Raw genomic sequence first — 12,792 nt, 5'->3', positions numbered from 1 at the left:
TATATAAATGAGTAAAATAAATAAAATGGCCATGTATGTGATATGGTGTTCGATGGTAACTTTTAATGTGTGATTGGTGAGGATGTAGTGAAAAAGTGGAGCTTTCCAAGAGTGGGCTATAGGACTATGGGAGGTTCGAGAGGTGGAGGCGATGCCAGGGAGGAGGTATGACATCACTGTCATACGCCGGAACGACGCTGCACGCCTCAGATGCATAGACCAGAGGATACAGCTGGAGCTCAGCCAGGTGAGGAGAAATTGTTTTTTATAAAGCTGTGGTATGGGGTGCATTATACTGGCATGGGGGTGCGTTATACTGGCATGGGGATGCATTATATTATGGGGCTGCATTATATTATGGTGTGCATTATACTGCTATGGGCTGCATTATACTATGGGGCTGCATTATAATATTATAAGGCTGCATTATACTATGGGGGTGCATTATATTATGGGGTGCATTATGTAATTAGGTGCATTATACTGCTATGGGATGCATTATAATTCTATGGGGCTGCATTATACTGCTATGGGGGTGCATTATATTATGTGGGTGCATTATACTACAGTATGTGGGTGCATTATACTATGTGGGTGCACTATACTATAGGGTGTATTATACTACTATGGGGTGCATTATATTGATATGGGGGTGCATTATATTATGGGGTGCATTATAATACTATGGGGGTGCACTATACTATGGGGCTGCATTATACTATAGGGGTGCATTATAATACTAAAAGGCTGCATTATACTATGGGGTGCATTATACTACTATCGGGTGCATTATATTATGAGGTGCATTATACTTCTATAGGGCTGCATTATACTGCTATGGGGGTACATTATACTATGTGGGTGCACTATACTATTGGCTGCATTATACTTCTATGGGGCTGCATTATACTGCGGGGGTGCATTATATTATTGGGTGCATTATACTGCTATGGGGGTGCATTATACTGCTATGGGGTGCATTATATTATGGGATGCATTATAATCCTATAGGGCTGCATTATACTATGGGGGTGCACTATATTTTGGAAGATACTGTTTTCAGTGTGGGGAGGAGAGGTCCTGCTGCTGTGCAGTGTTACACAGTCGCTTTTTTCTTCATCTGGCGTAGTATAGTGGTTGGGGAAAAATTGGGAAATGTGCCCTAGATAACTGTGTTCTTTTCTGCAGTCCTGGCTGGAAGAAGTGATGGCAGTCTGAATTAGATGAAGAAGAAAAGCGAAGATGAAGGACTTCAACTAGAGACGTCACCGGTGAGTCAGTGTGTTACCTTTACACTTACACTATATACTGTATACAGAGTTCCTGTGTATGTCACTGGTGATCACTGTATTACCTATACACTATATACAGTGTTCGTGTGTATCATGTCACTGGTGATCTCTGTATTACCTGTACAGTGACACTATATACAGAGCTCCTGTGTATAATGTCACCGGTGATCACTGTATTACCTGCACATGGACACTGTATACTAAGTACAGCTCTCCTGTGTAATATGGCATTAGTATTGTGTTTTTTATTAATGATCAGTATCGTAGTATTCAGTCACTATGTTGTGGTAATATGTGATCTGGTCATGGCGTGACGGTATTTGTTCCTTGTACTGTATGTGGTATTATTGTTCACCATGTGGTGGTAATATGCGGTCTGGTCATGTTGTGGTGGGTTTTGCTACTTGTATGTGGTATTATATGATCACTATATACACTCACTGGCCACTTTATTAGGTACACCATGCTAGTAAGGGGTTGGACCCCTTTTGCCTTCAGAACTGCCTCAATTCTTCGTGGCAGAGATTCAACAAGGTGCTGGAAGCATTCCTCAGAGATTTTGGACCATATTGACATGATGGCATCACACAGTTGGCGCAGATTTGTCGGCTGCACATCCCTGATGCGAATCTCCCGTTCCACCACATCCCAAAGATGCTCTATTGGATTGAGATCTGGTGACTGAGGAGGCCATTTGAGTACAGTGAACTCATTGTCATGTTCAAGAAACCAATCTGAGATGATTCGAGCTTTATGACATGGCGCATTATCCTGCTGAAAGTAGCCATCAGATGTTGGGTACATTGTGGTCATAAAGGGATGGACATGGTCAGCAACAATACTCAGGTAGGCTGTGGCGTTGCAACGATGCTCAATTGGTACCAAGGGGCCCAAAGAGTGCCCAGAAAAAATTCCCCACACCATGACACCACCACCACCAGCCTGAACCGTTGATACAAGGCAGGATGGATCCATGCTTTCATGTTGTTTACGCCAAATTCTGACCCTACCATCCGAATGTCGCAGCAGAAATCGAGACTCATCAGACCAGGCAACGTTTTTCCAATCTTCTACTGTCCAATTTCGATGAGCTTGTGCAAATTGTAGCCTCAGTTTCCTGTTCTTAGCTAAGAGGAGTGGTACCCAGTGTGGTCTTCTGCTGCTGTAGCCCATCTGCCTCAAAGTTCGACGCACTGTGCGTTCAGAGATGCTCTTCTGCCTACCTTGGTTGTAACGGGTGGCAATTTGAGTCACTGTTGCCTTTCTATCAGCTCGAACCAGTCTGCCCATTCTCCTCTGACCTCTGGCATCAACATGGCATTTCCGGCCACAGAACTGCCGCTCACTGGATTTTTTTTCTTTTTCGGACCATTCTCTGTAAACCCTAGAGATGGTTGTGCGTGAAAATCCCAGTAGATCAGCAGTTTCTGAAATACTCAGACCAGCCCTTCTGGCACCAACAATCATGCCACGTTCAAAGGCACTCAAATCACCTTTCTTCCCCATACTGATGCTCGGTTTGAACTGCAGGAGATTGTCTTGACCATGTCTACATGCCTAAATGCACTGAGTTGCCGCCATGTGATTGGCTGATTAGAAATTAAGTCTTAACACACAGTTGGACAGGTGTACCTAATAAAGTGGCCAGTGAGTGTATATATGGTGGTAATATGTAGTCTTGTCATGGTGCACAACCCTTGTGATATTATTGGTCCTTTTGAAAATTGAAAAATAAATAACAATATACCAAAATTGTATTGGCTATTTTAACAAATCTTTAGTAAGTTACAATAGAGTAGGGCCCAGCCAAAAGAGTCTACCTTGTTGTAGTGGCAGATTAAAAAATCTTTTGGCAAAAACAAAAAGCTGCTGGCTATGCATGTGGTGATGGGAACTGTAATTGTGTGATTGATGAGGATGTGGTGCAGAAGTGTAGTTTTTCCAAGAGAGGGTGGTGGGCTGTGGAAGGTTCGAGGGGTGGAAGTGGGGCTAGGGTGGCGTTTCAAGGAGGCACCGAAAATGTTGCCAGTATGTGGCCCCAAAATTCCTAGTGGCAGCCCTGGTGATAGGTCTCTACCTACAAATACATGCAGGGAGAGACCTGTCACTCTAGGGCAGTGGGCTAGAAGTCGCCATGGACCCACCTGTACGACTAGTTACCCATGCAGCTCAGTCCCCAGTAGTTATTAAACTATGCTTTTCTCTGAAACACCACAACATTTCAACATTAAATATATATGGTTGAAATAATACAGCCAGTGCCTGATAAATGCTGACTGTAGATCGGGAAGCATGTAACAGCTGTCAGGTTCCTGTTAACCCCTTCCCGACATGTGCTGTATATATACTGCACTGCGGGAGCTGCGTTCCCGCAAACAGCAGTACATGTACTGTGCCACGATCGCGCGACCTCACGCTGAGCGCTGTGACGATCGGGTGTGGGTGTCAGCTCTATGTGAGAGCTGACACCCCGCAGCAGTGCCCATGATCAGTGTTAGCACAGATTGCGGGCATTTAACAGCTCTGATGCCACTGACAGTAGTGACAGGGACATCGAGGAGCATCATGCAGGGAATGGGTTCCCTGCACGCTTCCATCAGGACAATGCGATGCAATCAGGTTGTCTTGATGGTCTCCATGGAGACCCAAGACTCAAGATGGCTGCGGGGTCCTTCAGGGAAGGTGGCGTGTCTTCCTTGCCTGTCAGATGCTCCTCTGATGCTCTGCAGTGATCAGTGATCAGTGATCTGATCCTGTACAGTAATGTCCCATCCTGGGGAAATGTAAAAAGTAAAAATAAAATGATTTAAAACTGTAAAAATATGTTTAAAAAATCCCCAAATAAAGAACAAAAAAGAAACAAAATTTTTTCCAATAAATACATTTATTTATAAATAAAAAAATGAACAATAAAAGTACAGATATTTGGTAATGCTGCATGCGTAACGACCTGCTCTATAAAACTGTCCCACTAGTTAACCCCTTCAGTGAACACTGCAAAAAAAGTAAATAAAAAGCAAGGCAAAAAACAATGCTTTATCATCATACCACCGAACAAAAAGTGCAGTTAAATGCAATCAAAAAGACGAATATAAATAAAAATGGTACCGCAAAAAACATCATCTTGTCCGGCAAAAATTAAGCCACCATATAGCTCCATCAGCAGAAAATAAAAAAAGTTATAGCTTTCAGAATTAAGCGATGTAAAAATAATTATTTTTTCTATAAAATAATTTTTATTGTGTAAAAGTGCCCAAACATAAAAAAATGTAAAATGGGTATCACTGTAATCGCGCTGAACCAAAGAATAAAGCTGCCTTACCAATTTTACCATACGCAGAACGGTACAAAAAAACAAAACAAAAAGCAATTCCTGAATTACTGGTTTTTGTTCATTCTGTCTCCCAAAAATCGGAATAGAAAGCGATCAAAAAAAGTCATGTTTCGAAAATGGTACTAATAAAAACGTGAACTCGTCCTGCAAAAAACAAGCCATCACATGACTCTGTCAGCCGAAATATGGAAAAATTATAGCTGTTTAAATATTGTGATGCGAAAACTAGTTTTCGCAATAAAAAGCATCTTTTAGTGCTTGACAGCAGCCTAACATAAAAACCCGATATAAATGTCGTATAGCTGTAATCGCACGGAACCGAAAAATAAAGTTGCCTAATCACTTATACCACATTAGGAATGGAGTAAAAAATAAATAAAACCAATTCTTCACATGCTGTTGATTTTTTAATTCTGCCTCTCAAAGATCACAGTAAGACTCAGCGCACATATATCCTGTGCTCTGCGCTGAGCGCTTACATCGGGCTTTCTCTGTAAATATCTGAAATGCGTGATTCAGACAGAACCCCCGGCAGAAGATTCGATATAATGAGGCAGAAGGAGGCACTGTGGTTGCCATAGGACCTGCAATCCGGCAGTGTCTGTCTTTTTTGGATTTCACAATTTAGTGCATTTCTGAAAAGGGGACCGTTGAACAGATTTCAGACGGACTCCAGAGTAACTTTGCTGCCTCATTGTAGTGAATGGATATCTCAAGAGTTTCATCTGTTACGCTACTCAGAGATTTAGATGGAAACCACAAAGTGTTAAGCATACAGCGCCGGATAAATGTGATCCCAAATGTTATGTAAAAAGTTCCCAATAAAAGCTTCAACTCAATCCACAAAAAGAAGCCCATTCAGGTCTGCCAACTGATAATGGAAATATAATGGGCTTCCACGTTACTGTTAGCACAAAGGCTCAGGAAAAGCGATATGGCTTCTCGCGCCCCAAAAGAAATTCACAAATTCTCCGCTCCCAAAAACAAATGCACCCTTCCTTCTGTGCCCCAGTGTGCCTAAACCACATTTAGCGCCCACATGTTTGGCATTTCTATAGTGATGAGAGCACGCCTAATTTATAGGTGCATGTCTCCAGAAGCATGAGCTGGGCATAATGTACTGGTGACTACAACGTACTGGTCACTATTACGTACTGGTCACTACAACAGAAGTTTGCAATTTTCACTGAGCAACATCCACTACTGCTTGTTTCGGGAAAACAACCATGGAGTCAAAATCGTCACTACATCTGTAGATAAATTCCCAAAGGGTTATAATTTCCAGAATGGGTCGCTTCAGGGGGGATTCTGCTTTTCTAGCACTCTATATGGAATCTGCAAACTATTCTAGGGAAATTTGCGTTCCAGGAGGCAAATAGCGCCCTGTCCCTCCCGAGTCTCTCTGTATGGCTAAGCCGTACTGTACAGCCACATATGGGGTATTTCTACATTCATCAGAAATTGTTGGACAAATTTTGGTGCCATTTTTACCCATTTCCAGTATGAAAACATACAACTTTGGGGTAAAATCTTGGTTTGTAAAAATATAAATTATTTTTTCTTCACTGCCCAATGTTAAAAAAGTCTGTGACACACATGTGGTGTCAATATAATCACTGCACCCCTAGATGAATTCATTAAGAGGTTTAGTATGTAAAATGGGATAACGTATGGGGAGTACTGCTGTTTTGGCAACTCAGGGGCTTTGCCAATGTAACATGGTACCCTCATATAAGTGCAGCAAAATCTGCACTCTAATATGGCGCTACTTCCCTTCTGAGAATTGCACTGTGCCTCAAAAGTATTTTTCGACCACATATGGGGTATCGGTGAACTCAGGAGAAATTGTACAACATATTTTGGAGTCTATTTGCACCCTTGTGAAGATACAAAATTTGTAGCTAAAAAAGATTTTTGTGAGAAAAATATGATTTTTTTTCATTTTCACGGTTTAATATCATAAACGTCTGAAGCACCTGGGGGTTCAAGTTGCTCAATACATATCTAGTTAAGTTCCAAAAGGGGTCTGGTTTCCAAAATCGTGTCACTTGTGGGGAGTTTCCACTGTTTATTAACATCAGTTACTCTCCAAATGCGAAATGGCATCCGCTAATTATTCCAGCAAATTTTACATTCAAAAAGTCCTTCCCTGCTGTGCATCCAAACAGTAGTATTCCCCCACATATGGGGTATCGGCATACTCAGGAGAAATTGTACAACAATTTGTATGGAGCAATTTATTGTGGTACCCTTATGAAAAGGCAAAATTTGGAGCAAAAAAAGATTTATTTGGGAAAAATGTGATTTTTCTTATTTCCACAGCTCTACGTTATAAACTTCTGTGAAGCACCTGTGGGTTCAAGGTGCTCAAAACACATCTAGATAAGTTCCCTAAGGGGTCTTTGTTATGATTGGGTCACCGAGGAGGAGCGAAAGCCCAAGCTAAGCCACAGAAAACCGGAGAGGTTGGTAACTAAGCGGATTGCAGACCCCTGATCCTATCCACACAACTAGCAGTAGCTGTGGAGCGTGCTTACGATGATCGTAGACTCCTCGGCACAGCCGGAATCTAACAAACAAAATTTACAAAACCATTTTTTTTTTAAGGACCACCTCACATGAAGAAAAAGCTCCAAATATACATTTCAAACACATGGGGTTTAATCCCAAAGTTATGCCTCATACAATAACAAAAGCAGCGACTCTAATAGAGTATATAAAACTGGAGGAAAAGAGTCAAGCAAATATATAATATTACATATGATTTTATTAATCCATAAAAAAGACACACATGTGAGATACAGGACATGTAATATAAAGTGAAATAGTCAAAGGGTAAATTGACCTGGAACAAAAATAAAGTCCCACGACAGGTACAATGTGAATGGCCTACCATAACAATGACATTGGGGTACGTAAATATGTCATGTGTATAGCAGCTAAATAATTATTTGTACTAAGATGTATAATAGTGACACAAACAGCAGTACACCGCAGAACTAAAATAACCAAATAGTCTCATATAGATGCTGGCATGTTTGACATGCATACAGTCACTGCAGGGGTGCTTATCCCCAAGAGGGAGGTACTATCTTGTTGCAATCCAAATAAGAATTGCCCAAAGTAAGAGCAGAGGGCTGTAAAGATCACTGCCACCTGCAAAGAAAAGCTGCGGTGTGCTGCAGACCTGACATATCAAAGTAACACTAGTATAACATGGGTGATATATTGCACTATGCCCACACACGACTGAAAAATCGGCACATACCCATCATGTCCAAAGCCTGACGCAGGTCAGGAGCCCCTACGCGCGTTTCGCGGTATAATCTCGCTTCCTCGGGGGCGTGGCTAAAACATTAGTTCCAACCCCTATATATCCGGTAGTATCAAGTCACGTGGCCATGGTGGGCCAATAGTGGAAGACAAACTGGCACATGCGCACCGCGGTTGGATGACACCACATCCCGTCAGCGATCACCAAGTGCGCCGACGTCACCCGGGGGCGGCCGGTGCCTGGCCGTCACCCCGGCTACGCCAGAGACACAAGGAAGACATCCAAGCGCGCTGACGTCACATGTGGGAGGTCGGCGCCTGACCGTCACCAGAGCAACGCAGCAGACACTCGGAGACCGCCGCAGGACATGGAGCACCCAAGCGCAGTATGTGGACAATGTCGCCTATATAGGTAGCACAAAATAGGATCATTGTTACAATTGATGTAAATACATAAATAAATAACCTCAAATAAAGGCCAAATAATTACAGAAATATAGGCATCAATTCAAAGATGAACAACAATAACATTAATCAACATGAGGGCAGTGTATCTAATGAATTCCAAGTATTTTCTTTCTTCTCATTGATTTCTCTGAGTTTTCTTCAAGGGCATGATATATAGCTCAGTTTGCCGACACTCGCATAGATATGGATCTGCATGTTGATAACGATGAAAAACATATGTACCTGGATATATAAAACAGAACATGTCAAGATGGAAAAGTGAAAATTAAAATATAAAAACAAATGCGTCACCTTGTGCGTGCCCAAAAAAAGTGCACGCACGTGTGTGCACACTGTATATGAATCCTAAATAAAAAATGGGAAAAGAAGGAGAGAAACTAAAGGGAAACAGACTAGAGAGATCCATGACAAGGATAGGGCAGACAAAGACGCAAATCCTAATGATTCGTTCAAACCATGCGGGGTCATGGTTCCCAGAATCATGATCCACCTGTATTCCTTCTGAGCAAGAAGGCGTTTGATGTCACCTCCCCTAATACCATTCCTGATGTGTTGGATACCCCTAACAAGGAAAGTCTTTGGATCGCAATTGTGTGCTATTTTATAGTGCCGAGGAATGGTTTTAAGTTGTGTCAAATCAGTGACTGTCTTGGCTGCCAAAATATCACGGACATGTTCTCTAGTCCGTGTTTTAAGCTGACGGCTAGTTAGCCCAACATAAATTTTTGGGCATCCACATGTTGCGTAACATATCACCTGTGAGGTATTACACATTATGTGTTGACGTATCGAAAAGGTTTTTAAACCGTCAGCAGATTGAAAAGTTGAAGTACGCAGTATATTTTGGCACGCCACACAGTCACCACAAGGGTAACATCCCAATGGGGGGCCACGAGAATTGAAGGGATTTTTGATGGGAGGGGCATAATGGGAATGCACTAACATGTCGCCCAAATTTGGACTTCTACGATAGGTCATGAGGGGACGTTCAGATAAAATGTTAGCTAAAGAGGGTTCTGTTTTCAAGATGTTCCAATGTTTGCTGAGTATACTCCTCATACCATCCCATTTGCCATTAAATGTAGAGATGTATCTAACACCTCCTCGCTGTTGTTTTTTATTATTACCAACAGTAGGATGTAATAGAGATAACCTGTTGGCCCTTTTTGCCCTATCAAAGCCCCTTTTAACACATCGTCTGCTGTAGCCTCTAGCTAAAAAACGATCCCTAAGATCCTCCGCCTGATCGTAAAATATTGTCTTGGATGAGCAAATTCGCCTGATGCGTAAAAATTGGCCAACCGGGATGGCACGTATGGTTGTTTGAGAGTGGCAGGATCTAGCATGGAGAAGAGAGTTAACGGAGGTGGGCTTTCTGTACATATCTGTTTGTAAACTTAGGTGCTGGTCCACCTGTATTTTAATGTCCAGAAAGTCCACCTCCATTGCACTAGATTGATAAGTCAGTTTAATATTATATTTATTACAATTCAGATTCTCCATGAACTCCTGTAGTTGTAATTGTGACCCTTGCCATACCATGAATACGTCATCAATATAACGCAGCCAGCACTGCACACGGTCCGCGGCAGGCCCGCGAAGGAGGGCGCACAGGCCGCGCCCATGGCAGTTCCGCAAAGCTGCAAATAAAATTTATCCCTAAACACAAAAAAATTGTGTGTTAGAATGTATTCCAATAATTCCAATATCATTTGAAGTGAGTTTGGGGGGTCCATATAACAGAAAATACCCAAATTGATACCATTCAAAAAACTGCACCCCTCAAGATGTTCAAAACCACATTCAAGAAGTTTATTAACCCTTCAAGTGCTTCACAGGAATTGAAGGAATGTGGAAGGAAAATATGAACATTTAACTTTTTTTCCCCAAAATTTTTCTTCGGACACAATTTTTTTTATTTTGTCAATGGTATCAGGAGAAAATGAACCACAATATTTGTTGTGCAATTTCTCCTGAGTACACAGATACCTCATGTGCTCAGAAGGGAAGGAGCATCATTTGAGACTTTGAATGTCAAATTGGCTGGAATCGAGAGCGGACGCCATGTCGCGTTTGGAGAGCCCCTGCTGTACTTAAACAGTGGAAACCCCCCATAAGTGACCCCATTTTGGAAACTAGACCCCCCAAGGAGCTTATCTAGATGTGTGGTGAGCACTTTTAACCCCCAAGTGCTTCACAGAAGTTTATAACGTAGAGTCGTGAAAATAAAAAAATCATATTTTTTTCCACAAAAATGATCTTTTTGCCCCCAAATTTTTATTTTCTCAAGGGTAACAGGAGAAACTAGACCCCCAAAGTTGTTTTGCAATTTGTCCTAAGTATGCTGATACCCCATATGTGGGGGTAAACCACTGTGATCGCCTTACTGCGATCTTTGAGAGGCAGAATGAACAAATCCACAAAAGGTGAAGAATTGGTTTTATTTTTTATGCCGTTCCTCATGCGGTATTATTGATTAGGTGACTTTATTCTTCGGGTTGGTGTGATTACAGCGATACCAGATTTATATCCTTTTTTCATGTTTAGCTTTTGTCACACACTAAAAGACGCTTTTTTTATAATAATTTTATGTAAGAAAGTTTTGCATCGCTGAATTAAGAGAGCTATAATTTTTTCATTTTTCGGCCAACAGTCATGTGTGGGCTTGTTTTTTGCGTGATGAGCTGACGTTTTTATTGGTACCATTTTCGGGCACATAAAGTTTTATGATCGCTTTCTATTCCAATATTTGTGGAGGGATAATGAACAAAAACAAGCAATTCAGGAATTTCTTTTTTTTTTTCTCCATTCCGTGTGTGGTAAAATTGATAAGGCAGCTTTATTCTTCGTGCCATTACGATTACAGTGATACCTCATTTATATTTTTTTTATGTTTTGGCGTTTTTTACACAATAATAACTTTTATAAAAAAAAATTATTTTTGCATCACTTTATTCTGAGAGCTATAACTTTTTTATTTTTTCACTGATGGAGCTGTATCATGGCTTATTTTTTGCGGGATAAGATGACGTTTTCAGCGGTACCATGCTTATTTATATGTGTCTTTTTGATCACGTGTTATTGCACTTTTTCCAAGTGGTATGATGATACCACTTGGAAAAAGTATAATTTGACACTTTTATAGATGGGATTTTTAGGGACGCGGCGATACCAAACGTGCATTTTGTTTGTTTTATTTTTTTACATAAAAATGTGTATTTTTTTAGGGGAATTTTTTAAAATTATTTTTTAATTTTATTTTTACATTTTAAAAAAATGTTTTTTTTAACCTAGTCCATTTATGGGATTTTCACTTTCACTTTTGTTGCAGGTATAATACATTGCAATGCTCCAGCATTGCAATTTATTATACCTATGGAGAAAGCTGCTGAGACCATGCCGTGAGCATGGTCTCAGCGGCTTTCCGTAGCTGGATGACTCGGAGGTTGTCATGACAGAGATCGGGCCCCACGATTACATTGTGGGGACACCGATCTGAGGTTGAGGGAGCCTCCAACCCTCTGCCTCTCCCCCTGAATGCTGCAATTGCACTCGATTGCAGCAGTCAGGGGGTTAACAGCCAGGGGCGGCACGGATGCCGCTTCTGGCTGTCAGTGCAGGATGTTCAGCCACTGCAGTGCTGAGCTCCTGCACTGAGCAGGCAGGAGATGCTGAAATTTCATCATTTCCTGCCCGATCGCGCTGTGTTTGGTCAGTCAGACTGACCGACCAATCACAGCACTCTGGGTGCGAGGACCGACTGCAAGGGTCCCCGCACCTCATCCCGTGCCTGTCAGCTGTCATAGACAGCTGTCGGCACTGAACTGTCACCGCGTGTTTACAAATGAATGATGTGCACAATCTGTCATGGTGCGGTAAATTACATCCGGCCATGATGGACTGTGCACGTCAATAGACGTTAAGGGCATAAAAAATAAAAGTTTGAAAATTGAAAAATTTTCCAAATTTTCTTCAAATTTTCATTTTTTTCACAAATAAATGCAAGCCATATCAAAGAAATTTCACCACCATCAAGAAGTAGAATATGTCATGAGAAAACAGTCTAAATATCAGTGGGCAATTGAAGCATTCCAGAGTTATTACCTCATAAAGTTACAGTGGTCAGAATTGTTAGGCTATGTGCACACGCGCAGATTTTTTGCGGTATTTTCCGCAGGAATTCCGCAACTCCCTGCCGCAGGAAATACGCTAGAATTCCGCATTTGTAATTCCAGCGTATTTCCCGCATTTTAACTAGCGTTTTGCAAGTGTAATTAGCTTGCAGAATGCTAGGTTTTCCAAGCAATCTGTAGCGTCACTTGGAAAACTGATTGACAGGTTGGTCACACTTGTCAAACATAGTGTGACCAACTTTTTACTATGGGGCTGCCTATGCAGCATCAATAGTAAAGAGATATAAATTTA

At 41.5% G+C, this 12,792-nt stretch overlaps 1 protein-coding gene across 5 annotated transcripts in view; it reads right to left on the bottom strand.

Annotated features, from left to right (window-relative positions):
* The window catches only part of AIG1 (androgen induced 1), a 621,643-nt gene that overhangs the window by 17,462 nt on the left and 591,389 nt on the right, over positions 1-12,792 (bottom strand). For 3 of the 5 annotated variants that reach the window (XR_012232254.1, XM_073575668.1, XM_073575666.1), the window contains one exon: positions 7,384-8,589. The exons of the other annotated variants lie outside the window; for them this stretch is intronic. Coding sequence is in view for 2 of the 3 variants with exons in the window: in XM_073575668.1 (XP_073431769.1) it covers positions 8,483-8,589 (107 nt within the window). In the remaining variant the exon portion in view is untranslated. Of the gene's footprint in view, positions 1-7,383; positions 8,590-12,792 lie in introns of those variants that run through there. 5 annotated transcript variants of the gene reach the window in all.

This window comes from Dendrobates tinctorius, unplaced genomic scaffold (genome assembly GCF_039654945.1).
Source record: "Dendrobates tinctorius isolate UK_male_01 unplaced genomic scaffold, ASM3965494v1 ptg000046l, whole genome shotgun sequence".
Lineage (NCBI taxonomy): Eukaryota > Metazoa > Chordata > Amphibia > Anura > Dendrobatidae > Dendrobates > Dendrobates tinctorius.
This window is presented reverse-complemented; position numbering and strand designations above follow the sequence as displayed.